The following is a 16,721-nucleotide window of genomic DNA, read 5'->3' as shown; positions in this document are numbered from 1 at the left end:
AGAGCCAGTCTAGAGCAGGCGGACAGGGAGTGTACTCATCCAGGAGGGGCTGTATGATGTGGGGCAGGAAGAGCCACCAGGGGCAAGCATGGCTTACTCTATCAGAATGGCTTCTACATAAACCCTAGAATAACGATATGGACCTGAGCTCAGAGATCCCCACATAAGCAAATGTGGGCGGACACCTGTCTGCATACACACTCCAGATGGATTCCCTGCTTTGTGAGCCACTGGATTTCTTTATAAGGTAGCTGGAAGTCAAGTGACCAAAAGAAAGGTTATGACATTGGCCAGGAGCCTGGAAATAAGCCTCCTTCAGAGCAGGCCCACTTTTCCAGCCAGGGCAGGTGTTGCTATGCAGACCTGGAAAGAAACTGGCCTTCTCTGGCCAGGAGAGGCCTCCCTCAGAGTGTCAGCCCAATGGCATTTATGTTTCTGCCACTGCCTCCAGGCCAAGACAACAGTGCCAGTACGTCCCTAGCTGACTGGCTCCCTTGAGCAGGTGGAGGCTGTGACCGTGCCTAGGTGTCCTGGCTGGCACTTCACCACCCACACTGCCCAGCTAACTCCCTCTTGCATTCCTCCTGTATGAGCTCAACTGCACTGAGGAAGTGAAACCTCACAGCTGCCCTCTACATCACAGGAGGCATGGCAGGTGCCTCAGCGGTCTGTCTCACTTGGCCTTGAGTGGTTTCTGGTATATTCTCCTGTCATTCAGGATGTTACTGAAGCTCAGAGGACTGATCTGAGCTAAACCTACTCTTCCTCTCAGGATCCCCAGGGGTAATCCTAGAGCCAAACTCTTAGGTCTACTCCTAGACTCAGTTTCTTCAGCGTTATGCCATGTAGCATCCCTGTCTGGTTCCTGGGTACTCTTTGAATTGCACAGTTCAGATCGGTTCCCCAACCCCAATATATGTCCACCTCAATTTCCTGTCCCCTTTCTTGTCTGCCTTTCTTGTCTCTCCAGTCAGGTCCCAACTGTCCTCAGACACTGCCTAGTATACAGACACAGGAATTGGTCCTGGTGAGAGAGCCTCCTTCCTCCCTTCATAATCAGAGGGTTGAACAGTAGGGAGGCTCCTCTCAATTTCCTCTTTGACCCTTGACTAGAATCTTTACAGCCTGGGGCCTTTTTAATGTATCCCGCTAGGCTCTTCTCAGACCCTCCCAGCTTCCTTTCCTGTCTCAGGGACATTACTACACTCACTTCCTCTCCTGTTTGCTCCTGGAGCCCCTTCAGGGCAGCTTGGTTGGCCGGGGGTATTTACACTGCTCTGGCCCGTCTGCCTCCTTTTTTAGTCATGACAACTGGTCCTCCCTGCCCTCCTGTCTCCAACTCAGTTGGAGCCCTTCTGCGTTCCCTCTCTAGTTGCTGGTTGTGGGATGGGACCTGGAGATTGGTTGGTTGCTGAGTGTTCATTACAGGTGTGGACTCTGGGCTAGCCTGAAGAGGTAGCCAGGAAGGCAGGGCCACCAGCCCTGTAGGTTTGGCTGAGAAGTGTTGCTGTATGAGGTTCTTGTGTGCTGGGAGCCCTCATGGAGTGACTGGTCAGCAAGCCAGGCCCACGTGTGAAAGGGATGAGTGGGTGGCAGCTTAGAACTGGAGTCTTCATTCCTCCAAGAATGAGGGAGGGTCTTCATGCCTCATGGTGAAGGTATCCTGCCACACCTAAGGGCAAGCCAACACAGAACGTATCCAACGGTGGGTTTTCCAGAGCCAAGCACCATTGTAGGCACTGGCCCTGGTGTCCTTAAATGTCCTTCTTGTCTGTTATGCTGGTCCTTTGCTGAGGCCACTGGTTGGACTGAGTTGGTGTAAAGCCTGGTGGCTTCCATTCCTGTTATCCTCAAAAAGAGTCAGGCTTCTGGTATGGCACTGTCCCCTGTGGCTTAGGGTGTGGTCTGGTCAGGTTTTCTTTCAAAGTTCCTCCTGGGGCCTCCCCTGACTGGCATAGGCTGTTGACAGTCTGTGGGTATTCTGCTGGTAGGATTCTCATTTGGCTGCTGTTTGTGTGTGCCTGTTTTTATGCCATGTAATTAAAACATTTATTTGGCCTTCACAGTGAAAATCTAATTTCTTGAGTCTAAGAACTGCCGATATTGGCACAGGGACTGCAGTCCGTCGGGTAAACAGATCCGGAGCCTGTTGGATTGTTCATAGCATGGTATTTGTAAATCAGGCTGTGCACTGCTGTAATCAGAGCTGATGCTGGTAATTGGTGTGTTGAGTTAGGGTGGTGGTGTGGGGGGCGTCGCTGAGTATTTGTGTGTGGCCGACGGGTGGCCTCCCACAGCTGACTCAGCCCCGCCAGCCTGGTGCCTCGAAAGCCAAGCCTATGAGTGCTGCCTGTGCCATGAGGCCCTGCGAGGACCCCATGTTGCCCTGCAGACAGCCTTTTACAGCAGGCCCCTGTCCACACCGGGGTGCAGTGTTCACAGCAGGCAGAGCTGGGGCTTCGACTTGGGTAGATGGGCCATGTTCGCGATTCTATCCAGGCTGAGCCCTCTCAGCTATGGTGGATGGTGGTGAGGTGACGAGGCTTTCTTTGTTCTTTTCCAGACCATCATGGAGCAGTTCAACCCCAGCCTCCGCAACTTCATCGCCATGGGGAAGAACTATGAGAAAGCACTGGCAGGTATAGCTGGCCCCGGGCTCACAGATGACCTTCCTTCCAGCCTCTTACTGCCTGGGGAGAAGCTGCTAGGCTCATCTGAATGAGATGAGTAGAGGGTGTGTGCACCCTGGTGCTCAGAGTGTGACCCTGCATGCACTGTGACCACAAGCCCTTACCGTGCAGGCTGGTCTCAATGCAGGCTGCTTCAGTCCCAACAAGCAGGCTATGTAGAGACCATAGTGTTGATATGTCTATTCTTTGGAATTTCATGCAAAATATAGGATTGGGGTTGGTGCTGGTGGGAACAGAGGACTTTACCACAGCACTACCAAGTGGTCTCTAGTACCACAGTCCTCTCAGGTACCCTAATCTGTTCTGTTGATGGCTGCTTTAAGCAGACCTGACCCTGTAGTAGGACCATGGTAACAACCTCCTGAATAATCAGTCCCAGAGGTCACTGCGGTGAGGTGTGGGAGGAGAATATCCCATGGGCCTGGTCTATTGGAACTCCCAGCACTGAGCCAAAGCCCTGAGGGCTGGCCTCCTGATTGTGTGAGACATGCGTGTGGAGGATGTTGGGAGGGCTCTCCTTTGCTTTCCCAGGGCCACTGCCCTACCCTTCTCTGCAGCACTGGACTCAGTAACATAGCCCCCAGAGATCTGTGGGATCCCAGAAAGCATGAGTTTAGATTCTGTCTTCTAGGAATTAGCATCTCCTTTGTGGAGGAAGCCAACTTAGAGGGTCTTCATCCCCAGGCTGTGAGTTCTCAGGTTGCTTAAAGAAGTGGGCTGGGGAAATAGCTCAGTCTACTGGTAAGGTGCTTACCACAGGAGCATGATTTCCTAGCTTTCAAGCAAGTTCCAGATACAGGCACATATACCTGTAACCATAGCAAGGTGGTCATAGCAAAGGAGGGACTTGCCAACTGGCCAGCCTGGCTGAAAAGCTAGCAAGCTCCTGGTTCAGTGTGAGACCTTATCTCAAGGGACTAAGACAAATAGTGGCAGAACAGGACACCTGACATTTTCCTCTCTCTTTCTCATGTACACAGCAATGCACAGTCCTCCATACACAGAGGGACACACAAGCACAAAAGAAGAGGCCATGTGCGGCTGGGGAGATGGCTCAGTCACATGCTTGCCACTCAAGCATGAGGACCTGGGTTCTAATCTCCAGCACCCATGTAAAAGCTGAGTGCAGCCGTGAGCAACTGTAACCCTACTAGTGCTAGCAGGGGCTCCGCCAGGGGAGGTGGTGTCTGCCCCTCTGCTGCTTTATTGCTTCTTTTGCTCATGGGGTGTTTTTGAGATATTCTTGCTGTTTAGCTCAGATTGGCCTCATACTCTCTGCTATCCTCCTGCCTCTGCCTCTCAAAGCATTGAGATTACTAACATTTGCAACCACAACCAGCTCTTGGTCCCTTGCTCCAATGCCTGGCTTGCCCTCAACTTCCCTTGTGTGGTGAGAACAGCTGACTTTTCTGTGTGTTTGTAACCTGGAAGAAGCCTCTGGAAGCAGAAGTGTAGTGTGGTGACCAACAATGAGGCTTCTGTCCTGTCCCCTAAGGCACCCTGCTATCCCCAGGCACAGCCCATGATGCTCCAGTTCTCCCATCAAAAGAGCTTTCTGGGTCTTTGAATGAAACCAGCTGTTTCTGGTCTGATTCTCAGGTGGACTGTGTCTGGTGAAATTGGAAGGCTTGGATGACTCTAACTATGAAAAGTAGGAAAGAGGCTGACACATCCCACACCAGTGATGTTTCTGTCTAAAACCATTCTCTGTGGGTGCTTGGTGACCTAACCATGAGGAGCCTCTGCCCTGGTGTGGCTCTCCTTCATCAGTAGACTTCCGTGTCCCAGTGTCCTGCATCTGAGGCGTGGCCTCACCTTCCCTGTGTGTATAATGGGGGCGAGTAGCAGTCTCCTTCTCTTTGATGTTCCCCGCCAGTCCTCGATGCTCAGGCACGGATTTCCTTCCAGACCCTTCCGGCTCTCCCTTGTATTCTTACATGGCTGTCCAGGCTGTGTGTGGACAGGCTGGATGGTTATTTCCTCTTCCTGTTTTCTCTGATTGTCTGGGCTAGGCTTAGTTTTACAGGCTAACCCACACCACCTCAGTCCCTCAGCCTCCAAGTGCCCAACTTCGGCTCCTGTGGTTTTTTGCTTCCATTTGTTTTAAGAAGCCCACCCTCCTAAGCAGCAGAAACTCCTCAGTTCCCCCAGGGACATGGTCTTGTACCACAGAACAAATTGTGTACACTTAATTGAAAACCATATAAACTTTGATAGAGTGCCCAGTTACAAGCCTCTGACAGAGTTCTGTAGAAAACAAATTAGAGCTTGTAGTGGCACCACTGGCGGCTGCTTCCCATGGCCCTGCTTTCCAGACCTGGCTGCCTCTCTTCTCTGCTTGGCAGTCTGAAGGATAGGTAGGTGGGGCCTTCCTTAGATGAAGAGGTGTGTCAGGTACTCCAAGGACCTGGTAACTGTATGCTCGTTCTGTCAGGAGCAGCCACTGTGCTGGTGGGAGGAAGAGGCAGGTGCTGAGCCTTCCACTCCCAGCTCACCGATGCCTCTGGTGCCCAAAAGCCCCTCTGGCTACTGCAATGCAGATATAAAGCCTGTAGCCTGCAATGGCAATGGCAATGGCACCTGCTACCGGTGAGGGCCTGTTCTGAGACTGAAGACACTGACTCTTTTGACTTGCAATCTTTAGATAAAGCAGTGGCCTCCTGCCTTTCAGATCTGCCTTGATCTTGCCCAGGGTCTGTAGGCGCTTTGTTTGGTGTAGTACACTTAAAGCTGCACTCCCTCCCCCTCGGTTACCAGCACATGACAGGGCGCCACGCTCTACAGTTTGACTTGAATAGCTCTGGACCTGCACAGTACACTGTGTTCTCACAAATGCAAGGAACCCTCGTGATGGCAGTGGAATAAGAGTATCAACAAGCAACAGTGCTGTCCACAGAGGCTGCAGCACTCCTCGGGCTTGTCCAGGCTTAGGTGGGGGTGGGCAGCAGAGCTTTTCTGGGTTCTGTGCAGTTAGTAACTACTCTCTCCTCTCCCCTCAGGTGTCACCTTCGCTGCCAAAGGCTATTTCGATGCTCTGGTAAAGATGGGGGAGCTGGCCAGCGAGAGCCAGGGCTCTAAGGAACTTGGTAAGCCCCATGGCTGGGAAGAGGACCTAGAGGTCCCCCAGAATTGTTGGATATACCCAGGCAGGTCTGGAGTGCTGGGCGTTGGAATGAAGACCAGGTTTTATCTGTTAAATAAGAAAAATAGTTTTAAAGTGGTAGAGCTGGTGAGGGGCACTCTGTAGAAATTGAAAGTAGAATGTACCATGTAACCTTAGGGTATTGCTTGGAGCTCACCATCGTGGGCTGTCTCCCTTGAAGAACCTGGCTGGGTACAGACACAGGCAAAGCCACATTTAAGGACATTGGAACCAACACTTACGTGGCAGAGATAAGGGGCCTATGTGGAAAGTTGGACTAAAGTGATCACTAACATACTGGCATGAGAACAAGTGAAATTGGAACCCCTGGAGGGCACACCCACACACACAAACTTCATAATACAGGAGACTTAGGAGGTGCTGGAACGTAGACTTCCCAAGTGGTCTTTATTCTTATGCTGCCTGCGTTTTACATGGGCTCCTGTGAGGTGATGTTGCACGCTGGGCTTTAGCAGAACCCATGTTTTCTTGGTTTTCGTGAGCCAAGATGAAGGTACTGATGTGATGGAGATCCCCTCTCCCTCACAGGGATGGTGGGCTATGAAGTAGGCTGTGGTGTGCAGCCCTTTGTTTATCTGCAGCTCTCAGGCTGTCCTTGGATGAGAGAGTAAATTGACCTAGAACCACTTGGTTTCTTCTAGCCATGGGCACAAAGGACAAGCTTCTGCATCTGGCCTTATCCAGATGGATAGAGGCCTTGCTTTGGGGACCATTCTAGGATGTGGTTCTTTTCCTGGCCAGCAAGGATACCAGGTAGATGTGCTCAGAAGGAAGCAGATAGAGATGTCCTAGGAGATCCAGGCAGTAAGGTTTGAGACTAGTATCTCCCCTGAACTAACAAGAAGCCTGGGTTATATTGTTGGGGCAGGGGAACTGCATTTTCCCCCCAAGACAAGGTTTCTCTGTATAGCCCTTGCTATTTTGGAACTAGCTCTGTACGCCAGGCTGGCCTCGAACTCACAGAGATCCACTTGCTGGTGCCTCCCCATTGCTGGCAAGTGTCACCACCCTGGTCAGAACTGAATTTCTTTATGCATATGCCAATTGCAGCTCTCAGACTTTTCTCCTCTGTGCCATGGCTTACAGGCAGAGACACGAGTTCTTTTTCTTTCACTAATAGGTTTGTTGGTGTGGTTCACAGGGTATGTTTCACCACTGAAAGTGAACGACTCACAGGGCTTGGTGTATTGTGTGTTCCCATTCTCTGTATCTAGCTCCAACTTGTCTTTTTAGTGTTGCGGTTACGGGCAGGTGTCACCACCCTGGCCTGTTCATCTGCCCGTGGACACTGGAGTGGCTTCCGCTCTGATTGCTGTGAATAGTCCTGCATTGCGCAGGAGTGTGAAGTACTGGTGTGGGCTTACATTTCATTTCTCTTAGGCAAATACCTGGGAGTGGAGTTGTTAGAGCAAACGGTTGGAGTCTGTATTAAAGCAGCACTGCTTTGCTTTAAAAATAAGTCAGCCCTGTTACCCACCCCCTCCCTGCCCACGTCTCCCGCTCAGTCAGCTGCTCCTTTCCATGTGCTGTTTGCTTCCAAGTGTCTGAAAGGCAGGTTCATGCTGTCTCTTCTTAACTTTATGCTAAAGAACTCTTAGGATGGAGTTTGCTTTCTGATGCTATCCTCTTACCTTACCCAATACAACTATTAAAATTTTTGCTAAAATCAATACACAGTCTTGATAGTTTTGTTTTATGACAGTAATCAAGGTCCTCTTCCCAGCTGAGACCCATAGTCCTTTGAGACTGCTTGATTTCGCTGCCTTATTGGGGAATGGAGCATCAGCTGCAGATATTAGAACATAAAGAGTGGAGAGTTTCCTGTGTGCATGACGGTGAACCTGTCCATTCCTGCTATAGTCAGATCTCCGCCCATCCCTGCCCCATCTCCAGGTAACCACTCAGCAGCTCTCTGTGTAAGTGGGCGCTGCAGCAGGGCTAAGTGGGCTCCCTTGCCTGTCCCGTCTTCATACTCTTAGGTCATGTCATACTGTCTGCTGTGTGGCACAGTCAGTATACCCTCACCTGTGAGGGCTATCTGGGCTGCTCCTAGTTGGGGTTATTTCCAAATTTACATTTCTTTAATTAATAATGTTTGATATCTTTTCATGTGCTTAGTTGCCACTTATCTTTAGTAAAATGTAAACCAAAGAGCCAGGGGTGGCTTTAATCCCAGCACTTGGGAGGCAGAAGCAGGCAGCTCTCTGACAGTTTGAGGCCAGCCTGGTCTACAGAGTGAGTTTCAGTACAGCCAGGGCTGCACAGAATAAATCCTGTCTTGAAGAAAAACAAAAACAAATAAATATTTTTTAAAAGATTATTATGCTTACTTATTTGGATTGAGCAGTGTAATTGTCCAAGGACTACTTTTAGGAGGTAATGTCTTCTACCATGTGTGTCGCTGGGAGTGAGCTAACAATTTGTTAAGCTTAGTGACATGGGTCTTGCTGAAGTTATCTGGCTGGTCTGGCCTTTCATTTTGTGATTTTTTTTTCCCTGATGCTATGGATGAGACTCAGAGTCTTGTGCACCGTATCTTTGTATCTGTCTGTTGTACTATGTAAGGATGTACTATGTATGTATGTATGTATGTATGTATGTATGTCTTACTGTGTATGGAACACGCCCTGTGCTACCTGGACCTCTCACGAGCTGGCATTTCAGGGATGCACTAACAAGCTTGGCCTAGTGGTGTTTTTAGGAGGAAGAACAATATAATTTTAATTTTGAATTTAATCATTGACTTTGGTAGTTTATTGATTTTTATTATGATTCTGGTCATGATTCTTATTATAACAACTTTTCTCTGGAATACATTATAGCCCTTTTAATTTTCTTTTGATGTTAATTGATTTGTTCCCAAACCACTGACTGCTCTTGGAATTGTTTTTGTTCATTCTCTGGGTTCATCTTTCTATTTGTTTTTTCTTCCTCCCTCTTAGAACCCGTCGTCCCTCTAGTCTCCTGGTCACCTGCCTTCCTCCCAGGTGGAGCCCCTGGTCTCTGGGCAGCCTGTCTGTTTTGTTCCTGTGTTACTCTCTTGGAGGAATCTCGTTTCTCCTTTAAGGTTCCAAGCAGGGAAATGGGAAGTGGTTTTGATATTTTCCTGTCTCAGGCTGGCTTGGCTGGTGAATTGAGGAAGGATCTTTGTCTTGTTGTTGTGTTTGAAAGCATCACCTGTCACCTTTAACACAGAGTGGTACTCCTGAGGTTAGTACCATATTCATTTTATTCTGTGTTCTTGGTCTTCACTCCTTGTAAGCTATTAAAGTCATTCTGGGTTCTCTGAAGTTACCTGACTGCATTTAGAGATGAGGCTGGAGATGGCGACAGCCTCAATGATGGGGTGGCCTGTGACCTGCATGGTCAGACATCCTAGGTGAAGAGGACAAGGGAGCTACTTGTCGGGATGAAGAAGAGGAGCAGGGGTGTGTCTGTGCAGAGATGTTCATAATCTGGAGCAGGATGGTGAGCCGAAGAGAGAGTCAGTCGGAGCTCTGGATAACCAGGGCCTTGGAATAACCCTTATGCCACAAGTGTCCGCCACAGGAAGATTGCTATGTGCAGCCTTCTGTTCTTCTGTCCTGGATCCATCTGTATCATCGCCAGAAGTGGGACATTCATTTTCACTGCTGTAGCATAGTCCATAAACACATAATTAGCCATCTGTTCTCTGGTCTTCTCTTGGTTATACTTGAATTATTCCCAGTGGGTTTTGCTGTTGGGAGCAGGCTGGTTCATGGGAGATGTGAGGCCAAGCCCCTTTAGAAGATAAATATTCCAGAACTCCACGGCCTTTGGCAGCAGCCACTGTGAAGCAGGGCTTGCTTGCTTCCTAGTACCCAGAGTGGCAGCTCCTCCTGATTGTGTCTCTTACATATTTGTAGTCTGTGCTATCAAGTGCATGCATGTTGTGCCATTACATGTTGTGTCTGGTAAACCAGACCACATCATCAGGAGACGACCTTCTCTGTACCAATTACCCTTATTTGTAGTCTATTTTTAATACTATTTAGTTTTCTCCTCCTCCTGTCTGTAACTTTGTTTATTTCTGATCACTTGGTCAGCATGTCCAAGATAAGCTGGTCTAGATTTGTTAGGTTACCACGGAGGAACCTCTGAGCCCTGAGGCAATGTAGCCCCTCCCAAGGTGAAAAACACTTCAGGTGTGCCCCACGAAGGAGACTCTGTCCAGATCAGCCTCTGTTGCTTTCTAACCAACTGTTTTCAGGGGTTGTTCTTTCTTTTTGAGACAAGGTTATGCGGTATTGTGTAGTCTGATCTCGGACTCCTGGTCACAAGAGCTCCATCAACCGTGTTCAACCTGTGAAGTAGTTAGAATATAGGTATGCAGCATCACACCTCTTAAAATGGTCAGATCTTGACATCCAGCAGAGGAGGGCCTATAAGCCCACCTTCTTACTATGGGCCTCTTTCCTGGCCTTTCTGGTTTAGGGCCCTGGCAGACCTAACCTAGTTAATTTCTTCCTCCCTTCTTTTTCTGTCCTACCTCTGTCCCTTTGCTTCCCCCCCCCCCCCCCAGTGCTTTTCCACATAGGGTGATGCCATTGTGTAGGACCCTGTGCTTCATTCTCGTGAGTCACAAGGGTGACAAGCAGCAGCCACCAGCACCGCATCCCAGTCTCTGCAGAGAGCACCTCCCTGGTGCTGGACAGTGAATGCCCAGGGAGCCACCTTTGCTTCAAATGATCCCCTAGAGCCACGTCTTTGTTCCTTTTCTTTCTTTTGGAGTACCTGAATGTTCTGGGCAGTGCCAGCCTTTGATCTTCAGTCTTTATGTACTGTAGACTCTGGCCTCACAGCCAGGGAAGGGCCTCGAGCCTGCAGGCTCACACAGGGACCATCCTCTCATCTCCACTTAGAATGTTTTTTTTTTCTTTTCCCCTACCGTGAGAAAGTCTGCAGCCTGTCAGAGCTTTACTTTGATACAGCAGGCTGCTTAGTCAGGGACAGGGCAGCTCTGAGCTCCGCATCCTCACACAGCCTGTCTGATGCCCTAGCCAGTAGCCACCCACTTGTTAGTCTGTGGTTGCCTCCAATCCCTGGATCCCCTGTCTCTGTCAGAGTATTCCCTAGTGCCAGAAACAACTGGCAGCAGCTGTAACTGGGCAGGAAAGCCCTGTACACAGAGATCACTTTGATCTCTGTGTGTTTGGGTGCTGCTTCTGCTTTCTTGGGATATTTGTTACTGGGGCTGACTAGAATGATGTGGGTATCCTGCCAGGCATGAGCTCCAGGCTATTCATGAGATTGTGGAGACATGCACTGTTCCCGTGGTCAAGGAGCCCTGGCTGTGGCCTGATGCTGAGCAGGTGGAGCTTGGAGATGGAAGCTCTGCTGTGTGCATTCGTTGAGCCTACGGAGGCTCTTACTCTTTCGCCTTTGACTGAAATCTGGGATTTGCAGAGATGTGAGTGTCTATCTGTCTGCTCCATAACTGCCAGCTGGCAGCCATAGGACTGACTGGCGTGGAGGACACAGAGCAAGGCATAAGCCACAACATGCCTTGTTGCTGGGCTTTAGGGTGCCCACCACAGATGTAGTACTCACACTTTTAAGTGGAAGGCACCTGTCCAGTCTGTCTCAACAGCAGCTGTGTGTCCATCCTGTACTCCCTCAGCAGGCTGTACACCAACCTGCTGGACAACCACCTGCAGCTCTTCAGTCCAAGATGGCAGGAGCATAGAACTGGGCTAAATCTGAGACAGGGAGGGGGAGACCAGAGTTTGGATGTTCATGGTAGGGTGTGCACATCTGAGCAGGTGGGCAGGTGCTCAGGTGTTCTATACCTGACTCAACAAGGGTCAGTTGACTGCCCGTGGCCTGTCCTTGGTCATCTTGTGGACTTGTGTGAGGTCTGAAGTTAAACAGACACTCCAGTGAGCAAGGTGCACGCTGACTGAGAACTCTCACCCCTTCATGTGGTCAGGGTCCATGGATGCAGTCCATGTCCCAAGGCCTCAGCATGGATGTGTCTTGTGTTTGTACAAGGCTGTGGTCAGGGCTGTCCACTGAACTGACTGTTCTTTTCAACTCATGCCTGTCTCTGGAGGCTTCTTTAGTACTCTTCCCTTTAAAGGACTGCTTTGTACCTGCCAGGGCCTGCAGCACACTTGTTTGTGATCACAGGGACTTGTGTGTACCTGCCGAGAGCCCCAGGCCTCAGCTGGGGCTCTGCTGTCTGCTAAGCCTCACAAGGCTCCAAGGGGAATGAGCAGATGCTCTGTGCTGGTCACAGCCTGCAAGTAAGGATGCTCGTACACAGGCAGCTGCAACCCTGCCTCAGAGTCAGCCTGGCTTCACTCACTGAATCTGCAAGCAAGGTGTGACCGGTTGAGTCCTGCCTGAAGTGAGGAGTGTCTCGGGTGGTCTAAGCCTAGCCTGGAGCTACAGCATCAGTTGCTCTCCATCCAGTGTCAGGTTTACTCAGCCAGTCACACTCGGTGGCCCCAGGCATCCAGGTCTCTAGGACATAGGGGGCTGTAGACTTTTAACCCCTAAAGGCCTTCAAGCTGCCCCCAGTGGCGCCTGTTGGCTTAGGTAGTTTTGAAGGTGCTGGCTAGTTGGGCTCTGATATTTTCTGTGAGGCTGTGAGACGGTCTAGTCGTGTCCTTCTCCTCTTCGGTCAGGCAGAGCCCATCCACACCTGATCAGGGAGCTTGATTATGTCCACCTTTCATTTCAGAGAAGATGCTGTGACCCCAGCCTCTCTTTGGGGAACATGACAGCAACTGTTTGGATGTGTCTCCAGTTGTCAGACCCTAACAGCGCAAGATCCATCTTAGAGACTCCTAAATGCTAGGCTCTGTTTAAAAGCCTTAATGAAGCCCACTCACAGGGAGCTGTGTCCATTGTACATCTCAGGACTGGCTGCTTGCTCGGGATAGGGACAATAAAGGAATAGAGGGCCTGGTAATGCCGGGCATGAATGGGGCTCCCCTTTTTAGCTAAAGGCACCAAGCTCCCATAGTTCTCCCTCCCATCTCCACAGTAAAAAGTGAGGTAGGGTCCCATGATTTACACTAAAGTACATCATAGAAGTCACTGGCAGTTGCCAGGCTAGACTCAGCTGAGGCTCTAGGGCTGCCAGCCAGGAGGGCTCAGGTGGCTGGGTCTCTTCTGTGGCAGCCCTGGCCACCTGCTGAGAGCTTTGTGGGGCCTCACTAAGGCTCTGTCTGGAGAGATTAATAGCAGTCTGGATTGGATTTGCTGAAGCCTGGGCAGCAGCTGACTGACAGCCAGAGAAGACGCAGCAGGTGTCCGTGTTCTTCAGCTCAGGTCTGCTCTGTGGTGGGAATATCAGTAAGGACAACAGAGACAGGGCTGCTGACTGCAGGGGACGCCTTTCAACCAGTGCTTCCCAGCTATTTCTTGGCAGTAAGGGAGAACACTATTACCTGGCTGGAGTACTTAGGCTTAGAGCTCAACCTAGGGCCTGTGGGGACAGTGGGTCACCTCTGCTGGCTCTGCCTGAGTCCCGGGGTTGCAGCAGACGGGGGTGTTCGCTGGCTCTTTCAAACCATGCTCCCTTTCCGTGCCCTAAAGGCCCACAGGGATACCACTGAGCTAACTCCAAGTCATAAGGACTGGACCTCCCTGGAGCTGGGATAGCTCTGGGAGCCCCCACAAGTCTCACAGGTCTGTGGGCGGCTATGTGCCCCAAAGTCAAAGTCTACTTACCACATCCATTGTTCCTATGTTGCAGCATGAGCTGCTCACATTTCAGTCAGCAGTTGGCATGGGGCACTCCGGGTGTGGCTAACAGCTTCTGTGGGCAGGTCTCTTTCCTTCCCTGGGCTTCCCCAAGGCAATGGTCGTCAGGAGTGTGGGCACACACACCAGGCATTTGCATACAGACCACAGCAGCTGAGAGAATGGGGACCCGGGCTTCCTGACAGACCTTTGCAGTGAGGAGAGACAAGCTACTTGGATGTACTCAGAACATGGGCAGGTATAGAGAGGGCCAAGGGTCTTCCAGTAGCCCCAGGGGAGAGACAGTACAGGGCTCTTAGACATTAGCAAGACTGGTCAAGAGTCCAGTCTAAGATAAAAGCCTATGTAGCCTGGTCCCCTAAAGATCAGTTGCCACAGGGGTTAGATCATGTGCATTTTGTCATGTATAAAAGAGGAAAGTGAGGTGGCCTCAAACCAGGGACCCCTGAAATCACTTGGTTCTGAGACTTAGTTTAAAGTACTTTCAAAAACAAAATCAAAGAAACAAACAAAAAACCAGTCCTAAAGGGGAAGGAGGAAGCAGGTTTGGCTCATGCCTGTGATCACAGCACTGGGAAAGCCCAAACAGTATGATTGTCTAGCCCAAGGCCACATGAGATTCTGTGTCAAAAAACTAAAAGAGGGCTGGAGAGATGGCTAAGCAGTTAACCTGGGATCAGCTTCTAGCATCCATGTCAGCCCACAACCAGCTGTGGGCCCACATATACACATGCAGGCAAAACACTCATGTATATATAAAATAAGTCTAAAAACGAGTTTTAACTAACAGTAACAGGTCCTAACTTTTTAATAACTCTGTGGGCTTGTGTTACATTGTCCGTGGTATAAGTTCTACATTGGAAGCACTTATCCCCGACCTGGAGTCTCATGAAAGTAGTATATCACTGGAGAATGGGCTCAGTCATGTCCTGGATAGACTACAAGCTGAAGTGAGTATGTCATAGACAGTCCCACAGCCACATAATGTCTAGGAATGCTAGACGCGTCTCTGAAGTGTCAGAGGACAGTGAATGCTGGAGAGATGAAAGGCAGACTGCAGCCCAGTCATCAGACAGGCGCTGGTCCATGGGACAGCAGCCCTCAGGAAGGTTCTGAGCCACCCATCGACCTTTCACCCCGAGTCCGTCTGCTGGAACTTTTGTCACATCCCCAGGGTAGCTGGATCCCAGGATGAACTTAGGCAGTGTTCAGCTCGAGTTGCTGGAGTCATCCACCTCTGTAGTACTTCTTTCTGCTCAGGACACAAAAGCTATGAGGTCTTTGTGCCGCTGAACATGTGAAAGTGCTGGTGGCCTGGGTGCCTGTCCCTGTTGGGCTTCCTACCCCTATGAAGGAACTTCCTCATCGCATCCCAAGTCTGGCCAGCGCCCAGTGTATTCCTGGATACCATTTAGTCCATCTTTGTTCCCCAGCACTGGGGCGCTTGCTCAGGATTCGGAGATGATACCGTAAAAGGCTGACAAAGCAACATTGCTAACCAGTCTTTAAGGTCCACTTGTTCCCGTGGACCAGCTGTTTTTTTTTTTTGTTTTTTTTTTTTTTTTTTTTTTTTTTTTTTTTTTCGAGACAGGGTTTCTCTGTATAGCTCTGGCTGTCCTAGAAACTCACTCTGTAGACCAGGCTGGCCTCGAACTCAGAAATCAAATCCACCTGCCTCTGCCTCCCAAGTGCTGGGATTAAAGGCGTGTGCCACCACCGCCCGGCGGCCAGCTGGTTTTAAGGGGTAAATTTCCCCAGAAAGAATATAGTGGACCCTATCTGTGTACTGTGGGCAGGAGTGTATCCTCTTAGACAAAAGTTTGCTTTATCACAGGAGCTCAGTCTCCATGAGTGGGAGTAGGTACATGGCCATGTCCTTCTCTGGTCAGACCTGAATCTCCTTACAGACATCAGGTAGAAGAGAAATCAGACAGGACTAAGGGCCAGCAGGTCTCACCGAGATGATCTCTAGTGGACAAGGGCAGGGAGGGGCCCCGAGAGCCTGTTCCCAATGCTGCTGGAGCTGTGCTAAGGTTCTGACTGCTCTCCTATGTGGGGAGGACATTAGGTCTTGTTCCAACATCTTTGTCTCTTTGCCACAGTGGGACCTGTGCAGCAGCTGCCTCAGAACCTATAGCTACTCTGTACCATAACACGAAGACATGTGGTCCACAACTAACTATGGTGCCTGAAAATTCTCACTGTAGTCCTCTGCATGACACTGGTCCAGGGACCTGAACAGGCAAAGTGGAAATAGTGGTCAGTGACTCAGGACAATGGTGACATTGGATGCAAGCCTGAACTTGGCCCTACCTCTCCCAACTTTCCTCAAAGTCCCTAGTATCCATGGTCCGATTGTTGACACAACATGGATATTGAGGTGGCTCTGGACTTGTTCTGTTTCAGAACAATATGACTATAAGCTCTGCTGTCTACTGCTATCACCATGGCAACACAGCCATTGATTTTCTCTTGGTCACCCCCTTGGCCGCATTCCACTCTGGCTTTCCCATAGGTGGGAGAAGAGCGTCTGAGGAGCCAGTGTGTGGAGAGTAGCTGAGAGAAGACAGGATTGGTAACTGTCTGGTTGGGGGGGGGGGAGGGTTTGACTGTCTCACCTCCTGTCCGCCCCTCTTGCCTCCCGGTGGTTTTAACAGCACGGTACCCTGGCAGCCCCCTCAGCTGTCTGTCTTCACCTAATGAGAGCTCTATATTCGGGCCTTGTTCAGGCGTATGTTAATTAGCTCTCAGAGGTGCCTTTCCGCTCTAGAAGCCACCAGAATAATTGAGCATTATGGATATTTGCTTCAGAAGGCTCCGGAAGGTAATGTGTGCTTACAGCCAAGTTTGAGCAGCTGACCCCTTGGCATAGACCCCTCTGCTACTGCAGAGAGGATGGCAGTTCTGGCTCCTCCCTGAGTGACTGGGGTGCTCAGCAGTCAAGCACTGTTGTGCCTCAGTACCCATTGATGACACTCCATAGCACAGGGGTCCTACTGCTAGCCCCCCTACCGTGTTCTGGGGACAAACTGACCTCTAGGAACTTATAGCAGCTCAAATCACCTGAAGGATGCAGGTGCCTTCTCTCCAGGCCATGCAACACTCCACCTGGGCTGCTTGCTACATGCTTTAAG

At 50.3% G+C, this 16,721-nt stretch overlaps 1 protein-coding gene across 6 annotated transcripts in view; it reads left to right on the top strand.

Annotated features, from left to right (window-relative positions):
* Baiap2 (BAR/IMD domain containing adaptor protein 2) overlaps nucleotides 1–16,721 on the top strand; it is a 66,643-nt gene that overhangs the window by 11,900 nt on the left and 38,022 nt on the right. For all 6 annotated transcript variants that reach the window (XR_013110844.1, XM_034505506.2, XM_034505508.2 and 3 more), the window contains exons 2-3: nucleotides 2,564–2,639; nucleotides 5,690–5,776. Coding sequence is in view for 5 of the 6 variants with exons in the window: in XM_034505506.2 (XP_034361397.1) it covers nucleotides 2,564–2,639; nucleotides 5,690–5,776 (163 nt within the window). In the remaining variant the exon portion in view is untranslated. The remainder of the gene's footprint in view (nucleotides 1–2,563; nucleotides 2,640–5,689; nucleotides 5,777–16,721) is intronic.

This window comes from Arvicanthis niloticus, chromosome 6, assembly GCF_011762505.2.
Source record: "Arvicanthis niloticus isolate mArvNil1 chromosome 6, mArvNil1.pat.X, whole genome shotgun sequence".
NCBI classification, from domain to species: Eukaryota; Metazoa; Chordata; class Mammalia; order Rodentia; family Muridae; genus Arvicanthis; species Arvicanthis niloticus.
The sequence above is the reverse complement of the archived record's forward strand: the minus strand, read 5'-3'. Positions and strand labels throughout refer to the sequence as shown.